The sequence below is a fragment of the Catharus ustulatus genome, chromosome 2, assembly GCF_009819885.2.
Source record: "Catharus ustulatus isolate bCatUst1 chromosome 2, bCatUst1.pri.v2, whole genome shotgun sequence".
Lineage (NCBI taxonomy): Eukaryota > Metazoa > Chordata > Aves > Passeriformes > Turdidae > Catharus > Catharus ustulatus.
In genome coordinates, this window is record NC_046222.1 from 117,397,584 (window position 1) to 117,414,806 (window position 17,223).

Consider the following 17,223-nt stretch of genomic DNA (forward strand, 5'->3'; position numbering starts at 1 on the left):
ACCAGCAGAGGGAGCTCATGGAAGGGACATGAACTGACCAGGACTGATGCATTTCAAATAAATAAATAAATTCAGTAAGTAAATATACATATATATATACAGAAATCTGCTGTGACACCAGCAGTGACTGAAGAATACACAGCATACTGCATAATGATGCTCTGTTTTCATACTGGGGTGTGACAGCTTTGAATTTGCAGAGCTAATAGGATGTGGCCTACAGTTTAATTTATTGATGAAGAATGAGAAAGCTTTAGAAGCACTGTTTCATTTAGGGAACTGAATTGTTACTTAATAAAAATAAGATTAAAAATTCAGAGTTGACATATTGCTCGTAACTGAGTTTACTGAGTTTTATACCACATATCTTTAAGGCTTGTGGATGACGGCATTTCCCCCTTCACCTGGACAGTTTTTATATACTTGCCATCTTCACTTACCTCAAATAAGCCAACTGCAAACCTGTTAAATACTGTTTTTATGAATCTCAGATTTTAAACCTGAAGTATTTTTATTATTAGTCACATTAAATGGCAAAGCTATATGCATACAATTATATATATGTATATATCCTAACTGCTGAATCTTAACAGACCAGTTCTTCTAATATCCCAAGACAGAAATCTGTCTTAGAATGCACCAAGAAAAACAAACCCACCTATGTATAGTGGTGAGATAATATTCTGCAAATGACCAGACACCAAGGTGTTTGGAATGCACTCACAGCTCCTATATCTGAGCTCTTCAGCATGGAAGCACTCTCAGTGCATATATACTGAGGATAAATTACAAATAATGTACTCATAAGTCTAAACTGTAGTTTTCAGACCCTTCAAAATGAGTATTTGTTTTCTTTTAGAAATACTGCAGGTAGCTCTAATCCTTCTCAAAATATTCTCACAGATAAAAATCAATGATCATTAGGAAAAAAATGTAATAAGCAACAGAATATTAAGTGACACTTGTACACCACAGAGAAAACAGTATTGTAAATAAAATCAGGAGGCTTATGGGGGACCTCATCAGTCTCTACAAATGCCTGAAAGAGGTTGTAGCCAGGTCAGGGTTGGTTTGTTCTCTCAGGTAACAAAAGCAATCAGAAAAGGCAAAATGGCCTCAATTTGTGCTAAGGGAGGTTTATATTGGATAGCAGTAAAAATTTCTTCACTGAGAGGGCTGTCAAGCATGAGAACAGGATGCCCAGGTTAATGGTGCAGTCAACATCCCCAGGGTTATTTAAAAGATGTGTAGATGTGGAGTTTAGGGACATGGTTTAGTGGTGGACTTGGCACTGCAGGGTTAATGGTTGGACCAGATGATCTTACAAGGTCTTTTCCAACCTAAATGACCCCATGATTCTATACAGCTGCCAGCAAATAACACCAAGAATGGGAAAGAAAATTGCAATTCCATTACAGAGAGTAGAACTGGTCTTTCTCAGATGTAAGGTGTCTCCAGACACCAAGGGATCATTTCCTTCAGAGGAAAGAGTCCCTCTGGGGGGGGAGCTGGGATGTGTGTGAGGGAAACCATTTTGCACAGGTAGATCCTCTCTCATTTGTAACACCTAAATACTTTTAAAATAATATTTTCATCTTAGCAGTAAGACCTTCTGGGATAGGGTCTGCTTCTTACTCTACACATGCACTTCCTATTATGACCACCTGCTTTATTACAATTTATTACAGCAGCACCCTGCAGCCTCCTGGTAATCTGAGATACAGGGCACTCTAGAGAGTGCTGGAGTTTGTGTATGAATAAGGGGTTCAAAACAGAGCTCATTTTTTGGTGCTAAACCTCACTGCTGCTGTTCATCTTCACCAGTGCTTCCATAAATCCAGGTTAGATTTTTAAAATGTTTCTTTTCACAAAAGCTTTCAAAATAGAACACAAATTGTACTGAGTGGTTCAATCAGTTGTTACCATGCTGCATTTGCTTTCACCTGTACTTTCCTTGTGTCAGTAGGTTTGACAAGCTATTCAGGGTCCTTCCAGCAGCTGCCCCATGCAGCTCACTGTGGGAGTCAGCCTGACCAACATTCCAGGTCAAGCAACCACCACTGAAGAAGCATTATACCCCAGCCCTGAACCTTGGGAGGCATCAGTTTAAGTTGTGGAGACCCCAGGAAAAAAGGTTCCAAAGAGTTATGGGATTGCCTGTGTTAATACCTTATACATAAATTATCACCATTCCCAGTTCCTAGAATGTTCTCCCTTCCCCATTGGCTCTCAGCTGATGCAGTGTTCCACCCAGCCTACCCCACTGGACCCTTCCCTTACCCCACCTCTCCACCACTTTTCCCTATACCCACTGGACCCTACCCTCAACTCCCCCCTCTCTCTCACCCCTTATTTATACCCTGGACCTCCCTGTATCTCTGTCATTGACCACTGGCTCCTAAAGAGATCTTGTCCCCTTAGTCACTGTATTTGGATTTTTGGGCCTTGTCCCACGTTTACTTTCATTATTATTAAAGTGTTCTGTGTTGCCAAGTCGTGGTCATTGTACTGCTCTTCTTTTATTTTTGCCACTTTTGCCCTGATATCTGCAAACCCTAAAAAGTATTGTGGGGGACCATCCTCAACCTGGACAGCTCACAGCCTGTGAAAGAGCAGTGAACCAATGGATCATTTATGTCCTAGTGATGGCACAAAGTTTTAGGTTTGCTTATCCCATGCCTTTCATGTGCTGCTCCTGCCTTAGTTTTCATGCAAAGCACCTGCCAGCCCACAGATCACTCATCACAGCTGGGTTCATGTCTCCTCTGCAGATCTGTGTTGTCTTCTCCTTTTTGGTCACTTCAGAGCAACCAGACCCTAATGAAATGTATTTTATTACTGCAGACAGAAATTTGCTGCCAGTCAGTTGAGCTGGTTACAATAACAGCATAATGAACAGAAAGCAGGAGGGAAATGAATGACCTGCATGTACAAAGATGCTTTTCTGCTAACTCCAAGTTTGTTTTCATGGTCACAGAGTGAGTCTCTAACTGCTCAGACCCAGACAATGCATCTCACTCCACACAAACACCATTCTGCTGCTGAATCACTTAACCAAAGCATCCCCCTCCAGCACATCCTGCCACAGCTCTTCCATCCCCTCCCACATTTCCAGCACAGGTGCTCCTACTGCCTCATTTTCTGTCACTGCTACAAAAGACTGATGATTTTTGTGTACAAAGCAGACAACGACATACATATGATAAACAATCATCATCCCTCAAATAATTCAGCTTTGTAATTCCTTCTTTCATGTGGCCTGAAGTCAGGTGCAGTATTTGTGTAGTAATTCTAATTGTTCAGGCTTGCTTTTTGTGTGTACAAACATAAATTATAATGGGGTTGTCATTAAAAAATAATTACTGCTTTTGTCTCCTATTTCTGAGCTATCAGCATGGCAAAAATAGAAGCAAAGCCTTTTTTTTTTCATTTCAAAATCTTGTTAATTATCTGAGTATGATTACCCAAGGTGTACATAATTATTTCATAATAGGGTAATTAAAGTCCCTTGGTCCATGCTCAGGGATTTTCAAAATAAAAAGCAAAGTCAGTATTGAATCAAAATGTACAGAGAGGAAAGCACAGAACAATTATTTCACAAACCTAAGTTTATAAACTGATCTAAAAAACATAGAAGACTTGGAAACAACCTAGTGTTTTTGTTGTGGCTTTTCTACTACCTCAGTGGAAAAAACATGTGAGAATTATTTTTCATGTGGGCATCTCAAATCAAATTCTTGGCTCTATGGGGCAAGGCAGTTTTACCTAACAAACCAGTATGATGTGGTTACTCCAACATCAGCAGCTCAAATCCATCAGAAAACATAATGGAGGATGGTCAGATAAATTGAAGAGGTACAAATACATATGCCCAGACTGACTAGGAATGAATATATAGGGAGCATAAAAAGAAGAGCTGGTAGGCAGAAAAAAAGAAGATCAAATACAGAACATATACAAAAGACCATTTCACATGTCTGGCTGTATTCTTCTCATTTAGATAAAACCTAACTCAGGAAGAACTCATAATTATCTCTCAAAGAAAGAATGTGGTAATTTTGGGGCTGCTCCCCTTCTTTGCTTCTTATGTTGAATAAAAACACCTGTCCATTGCTGAAAAGTCACGTTTTGTTCCCTCTTACAACTAAATGCTTACATTCAAAGTTCCAAAACAAATCTTTTAACAAAAGCCTCTTTTCATATAATGTGAGCAGGTATATTGATTTACAAGAATACTTAAATACACCAATAACTTTACTTTCTTATCTAGTAATAGAAAAGCAGTGCTGAAGAAACAACTGTTTGGAAAAAAAGAAAATTTCACAACTGGAAAAAAATACCCTCAGTTACCCAAAGATCATGCCTGCCTTTAGAAAGCCCTGGTGTTCACCATTTAGACAGTGGGACAACCTATTTTTTTTTTTAATTTGGGACAACCTGTACTTGCCAGAAATAAATCTTTTCAAAGCACTTAAGACCTCTGAGCTTACAGGCATGAGCAGACATAATTTTAGGATTTTATTTAGCTAATGACAACACAGAAAGGTAGAAACAAGGAGAAAAACTTACAACTCGAAGACCATATAAAGCATTCCATCTGAGCTGTATGTCTCCAACAGTTCAACAATGTGAGGATGCTTCAGCATGTGACAAATACTGGCTTCTCTCTTCAGATCTGTGGAAGATAAAAAGGTAGTTGCAGATTAGCTGTGTGTTCAAGCTGTTAAGAACACAATGTTTGGAAAGATGTACACATCTGAAATAGCTAATAAATTCATTAATCTAGAAAGAACACTGGCAAGATGACATTTAATTATGGTTAATTAAATACTCACATATCTCTCAAAACTTAACAGATTCTTGAATTTACATATTAATAGAAGATCTTCTTGGTCATAGCCTGAAGAACTCCACAGAAGTAATTTAATGTACAGTTGCAGACTACACTGAGATTTATTTAGAAATATTTAACAACACTGCAGAATTACCTCCAAATGCAGAAGACACACTTTCACCACACTACAGAACTATTAATAATGGGAGGTCTCTACTCTAAATCCTCTGCTCAAAGCAAGGTGAACTGGAGCAGATTGTGCAGGCTCACACCCAGCTGAGCTCTGAACATGTCCAGGTGTGGAAACTCTACAACCTGCCCAGAAAACCTACACCAGTACCTGATCATCCTCATAGGTAAAGAAGTGTTCTTCTTATGTTTAAATTTCTTGCAGTTTACTTCTTTACTAGTATTTAACTTAAAATCACATTATATGAAATTACACTGGCATACATTTTAATCAGCATAAATTAATTTGCATCTCTGCTCCAGAGAAGAGTGAATAAAGCAGGACAAGTTGCAACTAAAACAGCAGATACCACTCTGAAATATCTCAAAGCTTGAGGGATTTTGTTTTAAACAATGCTCTTTCTTTTTCTGATCACAAATCAATCTTTCTGCAGATAAAGAAATGCTAAAACCCAAACCACACTGAATAATTTTCTTTCTTCTTTGTTGAAACTATTTGGTATTTTTGTTATTTAATCATCCTGAAACTTTTTATTTCAACTTATCTACTTGTATTTTAGAAAGAATAGCAAAATTTTGAATGAATAGCTTTGATGATATTTGGTAAGTGAGGAAAATATCAGTCTGAATTTACTTTTTATTCTCCTTCTATACAATTGGTCATTGTTCAAGAATGACCTACACATGCATTTATGGAGAAATAAAAATATGATTTCTTGGTTTGAGAATATTCACCATATAATTGGGCAACACTAGAAATAAATTTAAAATGCACTATTTTCATATGTGCCCTCTTACATTCTTAACATGAATAAATCATACTGAAAAATGCAATCAGCAAGATGAACATTCTTTCATGTGAAGCATTTAATAGTAACTCAGATTTATGCTATACTCTGGGTCTTTCAGCCATCTATAAATTCAAATGAAAAGCTGAGATTTTGGAAATGACTGAATTTCAATCCAAGAAAAATGTTCAGATTCGCCAAAGTGCAAATTTTGTTACCAGAACTTTCATATTCCACCTGCATTATGTGTGCCTTCCCTCACAACCTTGCAAATACAATCTAAAAGCAAAATGACAGAGCAATCCTCTAGAAACCATCATGAAATGGCACCTTAGGAAGTGCAGAACAGGAAGAAGCAGAACAACAAGCAGAAGTATTATTCAGTGTTACAGAAGACATTTTGATAAAGAATTCAATGTAAAATTTGGTCTTTTTTGTCCATATTTACAGGTAAAAATTGTGTTCAAAATAGTTTATTTTGGCTGTTCCCCTTATTAATATTTTGTGGGCTTTATTTGAAAGGAATTAGAACTGAAAGGAAGAAAGTATACACTGCCATTTCCCTCATTCCTCTGTGGAATATTGGATGAGTGCAACAATTGCTCACAGACTGAGCACCAGCACAAGAGGAAGGAGAAACAAAGTGGAAAATAAAATCTCCAAACAGCAAAACAAATGAACAGAAGTTACAGAACAAGGCTTTTTATGACTAAGGGGTCTTGGGGCTAAGAGCAGAACAAAGTCCTATTTTAAACACAGCAGGGACTTGTTCAACAGCAGGTCTATTAAGAAAAAGAAAGTGAGGTATAAAGAGACAGAAAAGTACACACCACACTGATTCAACAAAGCCACAGGGCAGGAAAGAGAGGATGGATTCTGAAGCACATTTGGACTGTGACCCAAAGGTCAAAATAAGTCATGTTTAAGACCAGTAAAAAGGAAAGGGAAGGAGGAGAAAAGGCAGAGATGACACATATGTTTCACTGTTTTCACTTTAAAAAATGACATCAGCATCTACTCAATCCTTTATCAAATGCTTTTTCCAGACTGAATTAAATTTTACCTCTGCAGGTTCAAGAGGTAAATAGAATCCCAAGTACCCACAGACACAGTTCCAGCTCTGAATGCAACACAAACCCAAGCAGAAATTGGGTTGCACCAGGTGACTGAGGATTTCCTAAGAAAAATCCCATTATTATCTTGTGAGCCACAATATTATCTGTGGCATCATTCTGAAAACAACACTATATATATGATCTATTTGCTACCTCCTGTTAAGTTTTCTAAAACTCCTGAGTATTTGAGCCATGCTGTGTAGTAATAAAGGTCCCTGACACATCCCATATTCAAATTAATCTTTCATATTCCAGACACCCACAAAATATTCAAGACATATTCTAGAATTCAAATAATCAAATATTCTAGAATCTGCCAATGGAGTAAGCTGGTTGTAAATAGCAAGAGGTGATGTGTACTTTACTAATGGTCATGTGTCCCATATTTGCAGCAGTCTTCTTCACTAGTAAACAAAATTTGCTGAAAGAACAAACCCTCAGGCAAGACAAGGTATTGGAATCTAAACCAAACTGTCATCTTTTACTGGCTAGACTATTTAACTTCATTTGAATCCTTTCTGAACCCTTCATCTATTCATTTTTCTCCTCTTGATATGGCTGAAGAAATTACTTTTTGGTTCATTCTTTAAGCCTTCTCTGTCAGCACTTTTTTCAAAATTAAACGTAATTGACAACAGCGATAATAAATAGAACTGCAAGTTTTAAAAGCTTAAGCTTTAGAAGTTTCTCTTCCAGCGGCATGAAAGGTATTGTCACACAACCAGGAATAGGGAAAAAGACCTTATGTTCCATTGAACTTTTTTAGCATACAGGCTCATACTTTACATCATAATCTGAAAAGCATTTACAAGCTTTCCTTTTACACAACTGTTACCAATAAATGTTCCAGAATTTCAGTCTGTTTTCAAAACTTTAAAGTTGTTTTTTAGCAACATGGGGACATGTTAAACTTTCCATTTTAGGCCTGGCTCATTATTTAAAGAGGCATTAAAGTTGTTAAAATGGCAGGAAAGTTCAGACTTTGGTAGTAAAGAAGAAAAATTCAAAGATGGAAAAAGGAATTTCCAGCCATAATCACCAGAGAAAATGCAGCCTCATGTGTGGATAGTGACACTGAAAGTGAATTGCTGGAAGCACTAGAAAAGATAACTGCTCTAAATAATTGCACAGAAAGATGTATCAGTCTCTGATAGAAAACATAAAACATGGGGTATCACTTAAAATTCTCATGGGAATAAACAACCTAATACCCTACATATCTCTGACAATTCTGCAAACACCTAATTTCCTTTCAAAATCTGATATCCAAGGTTTTAAAACATCTCAAATACACTGAACATATTTTCAAAGTATGTTCATGAAAGAATTAGATGATCTCCTGCAGCCTACATAATAGCACCATTTCATTATTTTAAAAGTGACGTTCACAGACTGTAGCAGCTCCATCTTTTCTTGGGACAGACAGCTCCAAGTTTCTTAGCAAGACTGAAGACACATGTCATTTTTATGTATACACAATTCATTTTTATACATACACCATTCTGATCTTCCAGGTTCAGTCTTTTAAAGGATTAGTTTTTCAGTCACAGCTTGGGTATGACAGTATTTTGAAAGGAAGTATCTGCACTGGTAAGCTTCTTGCTTAAAATGTTTCTGTTTATTCTGTACAGCAAAATATGATCATATATACTTTAAACAGAAGTGGTTGTACTAAGTTTTAAAGGGAAATCAAAATGCTTTGTTCACTTGGTTATGTCATTCTCACCATCCTTTGGTGAGCATCACGGAGAAGCTCCTGACCACCCAAATGGAATTCTTCCAGAAACAGCTGAGCTGAATTGTGTGCCTTGGAAAAGTGCCTGAAGCATGGACAAGGGAGACACTGAAATCTCAGCCTTAGCTGTTTCACACTGCACTCACACACTGGATTTTGTCCTGTGGATTATTGGCCTTTGCTAGATGTTAAACTCCCACTCAGGCTCCTGCTCAGCCAGGCAGGGGTAGAAAATACAAATAACAAGAACAAAAACACTCACGGGTTGAGATAAGACAGGGAGATTGTTCATCAGCTATTTTCAGCCCAACAGCCTTGATGGAATTAACTTATTTTTTTGCCAATTAAAACAAGAACCTATTGATTTGGGTAGAGGGAATCAAGAAGATAAACATGAAAATAAGACATTTCCTCCCTCTTTTCATGGGCTTCACTCCTTCAGTTCAGCCCCAGCTGTGGGTGCAGGGGTGATGCTCAGCTCACTGCAGGGGCTCCTCCATCTGCTCAGCCCTGCCCAATCTCCTCCTTCCCTGGCCTTGCTGTGCCCTCCTTTTGTTCCACACTCCCTACACCTTTCCCCAGTGTTTCCTACCCTCCTTAGATTGATCTTCCAAAAGCATCACACTCAAGGCTGATGGGCTTTGCTTTGTCTGGGAACCCACAGCCCTGAGCCTCTTCCTACAAAAGCTGTTCCTGCACACTCCCATCATCAATAACTTCCCACTTACATTTAATCCAGATCTAATTCCCTTTCTGCTGCAGACACTACACACCTCTGCCTCCAATCAGCCTGTAACAGCCCCACTGAACATCCTGCACAACTCCAAATTCCAGTTTAACCAATCATGCTGTACCTGAGGTGTCACACTTCCAAAACTTCCAGGGAAATACTGACTTAAAAAATTTCCCTATCTCCTATCTTTGCCCATTCTTGCTGCTCTGTGTAAATTACTTCTAGGCTTTATTATTCTAATAATACATCAGGGAAGTCATAAAAGCTCTCAGCACAGCCAACACACTGCAACAGGAACGAGCAGCTGGAGGTGGGAACATCCTGTATTGACATTGGCAGTGAAACTCCTGTACTACAGAACCACAGCAATGCTTCTGCCCCAAAGATTTGTTCTTTATAAACATTTTTTTTTCTTCCACGAGAGAGTATTCCCCTTTCCCTTAACTAAAACACTTCCTGTCTCCCTGGGATATGTGAGGACTGCTCATCAGACAGATCCATCTGACCAGTTAATGACTCCTTGCCTCAACAAGCACTAAAAGCTTTTCCTGCCTCTCCTCCCACGCACTTTGGGGTGCCTGAGGCTCTGGGGTAGCCAAGCTGATTTAAGTGCTGGCAGCTTCCCCCTTCATCCCACACACATTCCTGTCCTCTGTTCCAGCAGCCTGCAGCTTGTCACACCACACACCAAAACCATTTCACTGCTAACTCAGTTAAGAAAAATAGAAATTTATTTTTGTCTCCGCTGGCTCGCCGTTTTGCAGTTTTAGCACGGGAAATGGCTCATGAGCAACCTCAATTACAGAACTCAACCTAAAAGAAAGAAGGAATTTGGAAGGAGAAAGAAAGTAAGGCTGGGAAAAGCAGCCTGAAAGCTGCTTAGGATGTTGCAAAATGCAAGCACACCTTTCCCTGAAAGTGTCTGCATTGTCACCAAATCTTTATTGCATAATCCATCTGTACCTCAGCAAACATGCCCAAAACATGCACCAAAAACAAGTAAATGCAGGGAGTTGTGAGTAGCCCTTGATAAAAAATGCCATGGAATTCAACAAGTGGCAATGTGAGAGAATCCATCTCCCATCAGTATCTTTGGTTTTTAATGCTTCTGCAGCATTTGGAAAAAATATACTGGCATGAAGCAAGGACAGCAAAATGCAGCTACAGCTAATATTTCCCTTTCTGAGACCTCCATGAAGAAACCTATGGAAATCTTCATTTTGTGGAATTAGATTTTGTAGATGTTTGCTAAATTCTGACCAAATTTCACTTGCTACTCTATTCTTTCTCAGTGTTTGGACATAAATGTAAACATATTAATAGCTTTTTAGCTGGAGTTGGGGGTCTTGGGAGACTTAAAAGGCAATTTCCCTTCCTCAATTTATACTCAGTCAGCTATTTTGAACATGAAACTGGGTGTGAAAAAATCCACTTTTCTTTTTTCTCAACTTCTGATACATCCACCAGACTTGTCCAGAATCAAGAATCTGACAGACAGTGTAAGTTGGTTTGCACAATTGTGTCCATGAAAACAACTCTCTCTCCTTTTATTCACTTCCTCATTTTTACTGACATGCAAATAAGCAATGCTTCATAAATAAGATAGTGTATTTTAGGAAATGACTCAACTTGAAATAATAAAAATGTTGAAGAATGCCCAAAAGAGTATTTAACAGCTGCCTAATGTAGATAGCTTAAACCCATTTCATTTAATTAAATGGTAATTCTTAGCAACTTTTTACAAAGCACCCACCACACTGAAAAAGAATGTAACATTTTTCAAGGAAGAACAAAGATTAGTCTCTCATCTAAAACCTTCCACATTCTCTGTCCTCTTGGTTAATACTCAACAGCAGGTTGAGAGGTAGGGGAAAAGGGAAAGAAGAAACATAAGAATGTGAAAGCAATACTTTCTGGATTATTACTGGTTTTTAATTAATTAAATGCACAATCTGTCTTTCCTCTACAGCAAAGTAGAAGTTTCTGAAGTGCTTCACAAACTTAGGAAAGAATACAATCATCAGAAGTGGGGTTACAAAGTCCACAAATTAATTTAAAAAGGAGTAAGGAGGGTTCTTTCATGAGGTGGCCTTCCAAACAGAAATGGAATTGTTGCTGAAGACACTTTGCAATCTGTGCTGTAAAATCTGAAACACTTCTAATGTGGCACTGTTTTCAATAATTAATGAAAGGAAATTGAAAATAGCCATTGACTCTCCAAGTTGTGATCAATCAAATGATGAAAGTGGGTTCACTACTGATAACCACATCTATTAAATCCCACGTTTCCACCTGTTTCCCAGCACTGTGTAACAGCCTGAAACCCAACACCTTCCCAAGTACCACAGACCACAGGTTTTTACACTGCAAACCACAATTTTAAACGCTTTGTGATACAATCAGTTCCCTAAAAGATGGAAAAGCAGCAGATCTGTCAGAAGTATGCAGTGAAATTTCTTTTAAAAACAAACAAAAATAAAACAGAAACAACTGGCCATAAGGTGTGTATCTGATAAAAGAATTCTACATGCTGGCTGGAGCACTGAACTGGCAAAATCCTCAGCTGTATGGTCATGATGGACTTTACTGAAATAACTGGAAGGTTGTAATTTCATAAAGTTACACTGATTGTGTTTATTGTAGTGAAAACTAACATTTTAAAGTAGCACCCCCATTAAATGCAGCAATTGTTCTCTCTTTTGCCAGCTGTTTCTCCCTCCTGCACCACCTTCATGCTGGTGCAAAGCTTGTGCAGCTGCACCATTAACACAGCCAAGGGATGGATCCACCAAAGCTGCAAACCATCCTTTTCCCTCTGCCCTTGGTGCAGATGCTTTTCCACCAGACTGGTTCTGGCTACTCCGGGGAACCTGCAAACACCTCCCAGCACAACACTGATAGCCTGGCAATAGAAACAAGTGACCAGATTACAGCAGCAAAAAACATTTGACAATATGTCAAATCTCAACAGTCTGTACACTGCTGTCCTTCTAAAAAGTAAAACCAGATTTCACAATAATACCATGAAATGCTAACTTGCCTTAGTTTTATGCTTCCATATGTTTAACTGCACCTCAAATTGCAACTGAGACACGAACCTGTAATTCAGGTGATTTTTTTTTCTCTCTGTAATGTCCTGTTTGTGCAGCTCCCTGCAGATTTCTCACTAGGTGGCAACGCAGCTCCAGCTTTGGAGACAGCAAACACAAACGGAGCCTGCATGGATTCAGCCACAGAGATTTGTTTGTGTTTGGTCAGTTCTACAGCCCTTGAAATGACTAATGATGAGTACAGCTCAGGCCTAAGAACAAAGAAAAGATGCCACTCCAAAATAATTAAGGTACATCTGGTTCTAAACGCCTTTTTATCCAGATTCTGTGCAAGAGCAGTCTCTGCTCTGCTGCTGAGCCCTTCAGAGCCACACACCAATATCTCACTACACTGCACACACTGAGAGCTGTACAACACAATTACAACACATTTAGTTTGCTCTCATAAACCAGAAGCTCTGCATTTAATGCACAAACTGTAACACAGTCTGTGTTTATTGCTGTAAAGCCTAGTAAAAAGCTTTAGAAAGCTGAAACCTGCAAGTAGTTCAGTTCAAATCACTGGAATTTCTCATTTTTAAAGTTTAATCACCCAGATTTGAGTTTTTTGTTTCATTTTTTGTACATTTGTTCATTTTTGGAGAGTTCTTTTTGCTGCAGGTGTATGTCTATGTATGGGTGTGTTCAGGGTTCCTCTCCAGCCTTTGGCCATGGCAACAAAGGCAATGAATTATCTCAGAATGTGCTAAAAGCATTATTACTAATGTTATGCTTAGATTGGCACAACATTTTTACACCAAACGTTGACATCTTTTGGCCAGAATTCACTTAGGCTGATCAGGTTAACTAAAGGTTATAGATATGGCAGCCCTTTAAGTGAGTTTTTAGTACTCATGTACTAAAATGTAATGACCTTAAATCAAGTAAGTGCCCTCAGAGGCAATGGAACATTTTCAAGAAGAGGATGTTAGCTGATCCTGAAAAATTAAATAATTTCTCTGGCTGATCATTCTAACATTTGAAGGTTTTTGGGTTTTCTCTGTTTGAAATGTCTTTTCTTCTGTGACTTACCTGAACGTAATGACAGGCAAAGTCGCTTTTTGATATTAAGAATCTCAGTTTTACAGGAAAAACTCTGGTATATTTTAAAGATATAAAGGAAATCTCTTCATAACACATTCAGCTAGTCTAGACAAACTGACTGTAACTCCTACTCGAGGAAGGGTTAAATAATCCATTACACTGCTGCTGCTGAGCACCACCAGTCAGGAACAGCCCAAAGGCACTCACACAGGGAACTGCCTGCCTAAGATGCTTCTCAAACTCACAAAATGTCCTTGCTTGCTTTGATCAAAGCTCCTTTGGTCTTGAACTGCTTGAACTGCACAGCCAATACAAAACCAGTTGCACACTAATGCTACAGAGGAAATCATCTACTTTGCCCAACTCTACACAATCCAAGCAACACCAGCACCTAAAAATGCCTCCCACTGCACGGTGCCACAGAGCTCAGTGACTGGCAGTGTTTTAGCTGGCAAACAGCTCAGGTTAATTTACTGTTTTTCTCAGGTAAAACAGTACAAGCTGCAGTAAATGCTGCTGTAAGGGACAGCTGAGTTCTCAAAGTCCCTGCACAGCCCATGGAACTCAGCACAAACAGCATCTACAGCGCACCCTGAGTAACAGACAACTACCTAGCAAATGTAAGGATGATGCCAATTCTGTTCTGCTTGGAAATCGCGTAGTGGAATGATGTTTGAATGCTGGAGAACAACTACCTTAGCAAAACTTGTTTTCTGGTTCAGTGACAGAACAATGTAAGGAACCAGAAAATTCTTCTCAGGCAGTAATAATCCAGGATTTAAGAAAATTTAATTTTGGTTTGTTCCACTTCTGCACATGCTTCTCTTTGCAATTATTACCAGAAGTCATAGATTTTTTTTTTTGGTTTTCTTTATTAACTGTCACGTATAAAGCATATTTTGTAAAACTGGTGTACATGTCTTAGTTCAGTCATCAAAAAAATTCACTATAGAATGAATTTTTAGCAGCACTTTTCAAGATTCCATACCAACAAACCAACTAAGTTCTAACTACACTTTCTGCTACTTACCAAATATCCATAAAGCACTTCTGCATACCAATTTTGTGATGCTTTTAAGAAGCACATTGTCCCCTTCCTGCTTGTGCAGTTGCAATGCTCCTCCAGGGCTCTGAAACCAATGCTCTTAAAACACATGCCCCTCCTTTGATTCCACAGAAATCAGATGTTAATGATGTAAGCAGTGCAACTGAGCTCAAACTTGTTTCTAGTAACATTGAGGCCACAGCTCAAGGAATAAGGTTTTAACTTGCCTGAATTGTCTTGGATTTTACAACACCCTGAAAATACCACAAATCTTTACAAAATGTCACTTATGCTTTCCTTTGTAAACCAGATTAAGCTGACAGAGGTAACACACCCCCATAAAGAACCAATCCAGTGACAGCTTTGCCTATTGAGTCCCAGCACAATTCCAGGTCATCAGAGAAATTTTTTCTTTCATAATATTTAGACTTTTCATGTTATTTAGAGGACAATTTCTCTTCACCAATACAGACGGCAACAGTTTTCTTTAATCTCACCCAAGCATGAAACAAATAATATTTAATTTCCTTTCTTTATTATGCGGTGGTAAGCAAAAAAAAATACCTAAAATTCATACTTAGTGAAAGTTGAGTTAGAAACAGTTTGATCAGCTAAAAAATCTGTGAACTTCGAAATTGTTTCAAAGTAGGAGATTGGACTTGCAAACAGAACACCTGCATGGCTTTTTACCTAACTTTTGAGTTTCCCACTGCCTCTGAACTTTGATGTGATGCCAACAGCAAGAATCACATTGTAATACACAACAATTTCCTCCACTGTCACAGGGGATTTTGAGGGACTGACATGGAAATATAAAGCCCTATCCAGCTGGGAATAATGGATTGCTCCTCCTGCTAGAGACAGAGCAAAGATTGTTTTAAGTACTTGCATATAAAACCCTTTCAAATTCAATGAGCCTTTCTCAGGTGCTAAAAGGTTGGACTCAAATTTGTTCAAATTTCTTTGACGGGTTCCAAATCTGAAATAATGATCCATTAGACTAAGAATAAACCTTTAAAAATTCTGCCTGTTTTTCTTGCTCTAAAGTGCAAGATCAACAATAAGCTTGCATATATATGAAATTATTGAAACATATCTACAACTATATTTTAAAAGTCCACAGGAGTAAAATAACTGATAATAATCTGCATCCTCTCTGCAAAATAGCTTTAAAAGAGCACTGTAAGAAACAGTTAGCAGGGTTCTTTTGTTAAAAGAAACCCACATTTCATTTCCTCACAAGTTAAATGCCTGTCAAGGATAAAGAATATAACTGACATGATAGGGTACATGGAAATGTAGAACGTGACACATCAGTCATCTGAGTTAAAGAAGGCCCTGACCCATTCCACAGACCTTTTAGAGCACCTTTCCTATCTGCACAACAAAAATTAAAACTATCTCTTAACATGACAATACAAGACTCAGCCTTGTCCAGATTCTGAAAATAATCTGAAGCACAGGGAGTTGCACAAGGTGTTCTCCTCACCCCTTCTTGAAGGAAGAAGCAAACACTATTTCTGAGCCCAACCTCCCTCCCCTCAAAAACCTCTTTTGGAGAAGCAACCTGTCCAGTGTGTCCCAGGCTGCACAACCTGTTCTCACTTTTCCAGAATCTGCAGCAGGAAGACGAGAAACCAAGGCAGGGAGGGGTGCAACACTCCACTCTAGAAAGCAGATGAATTATGCACCTGTGACTTTGACATAAAAACTCCCATTTGCAAACCCATGAGCTGTTTATGCAGGTTGTATATGCGTCTGCAACAGAATTAAAAGTCAGCTCAGGTCCTAACAGAGTTTATGAGCTTAAATGCAGTACATGCATAGCAGTTCTGCTACTCCAGGGCACGATGATACAGAAGAGTCTCTGCTAGTCAATACCTGGATTAATAAACCATGATGGACTTGAGTTAGCACCATGTAAGGTCACCTCAAAGTCACAGGGACCCTGATTCTTGAGGATTTATTAGCCCAGATAAACACAAGCTATGGAAATGCCAATGAACACCCCCTGAAATGGAGTGCCAGGAAAATGGGGCTGACACTCTCCAAAGGCTCAGTTCTGGACTGGAGCTAACAAACCCTGACAAATAATTAAAACACACTGTACATCTTTTGCACATCCAAATGCTTTCTAACTATAGCTGCATAATTGCACCTATTTTTTCCTATTAGCTACACCTCAGTCTCCATTTACCATAGAGAATTAAGACTTGGCTGCTTAAATCATCCTGCTCCATAAATCTTCAGTCATGAACAACTAATTAAGGAAATAAAATGGTCTCAGAGCACAGAGAAATTAATACCATTTTAACATATATACTTACATACACTACATATTACAGTCAGTTTGGATAGCCTATTCATAATTCCTACCTAAGCAGGATTTAAAAACAGACTAAATTGCATCATAACATTCTTAAGCTGAAAAAAGAATTATTAAAGCTGAGCACATTTTTTGCAGCTTTGAACCTTCAGCATTGAACCTGACCCTAAAGCTTTGAACTTTTCTGCATTCTTGAAAAGTTACTAAATTAAACTGGTTTTCCTCTATTGTTTCCCCAATGCCACAGAAAATCATGAAACTGGAATCCATTCAAGCCTTTTGTTACCACAAACAATATTATTCAAGTGATGCTTGTGCCAACTTA

General features: G+C 38.4%; 1 protein-coding gene across 7 annotated transcripts in view; it reads right to left on the reverse strand.

The window, feature by feature from the left end:
- The window catches only part of CASK (calcium/calmodulin dependent serine protein kinase), a 188,887-nt gene that overhangs the window by 104,743 nt on the left and 66,921 nt on the right, over positions 1-17,223 (reverse strand). For all 7 annotated transcript variants that reach the window (XM_033052486.2, XM_033052487.2, XM_033052483.2 and 4 more), the window contains exon 3: positions 4,570-4,675. In XM_033052486.2, coding sequence (XP_032908377.1) covers positions 4,570-4,675 — 106 coding nt within the window. The remainder of the gene's footprint in view (positions 1-4,569; positions 4,676-17,223) is intronic.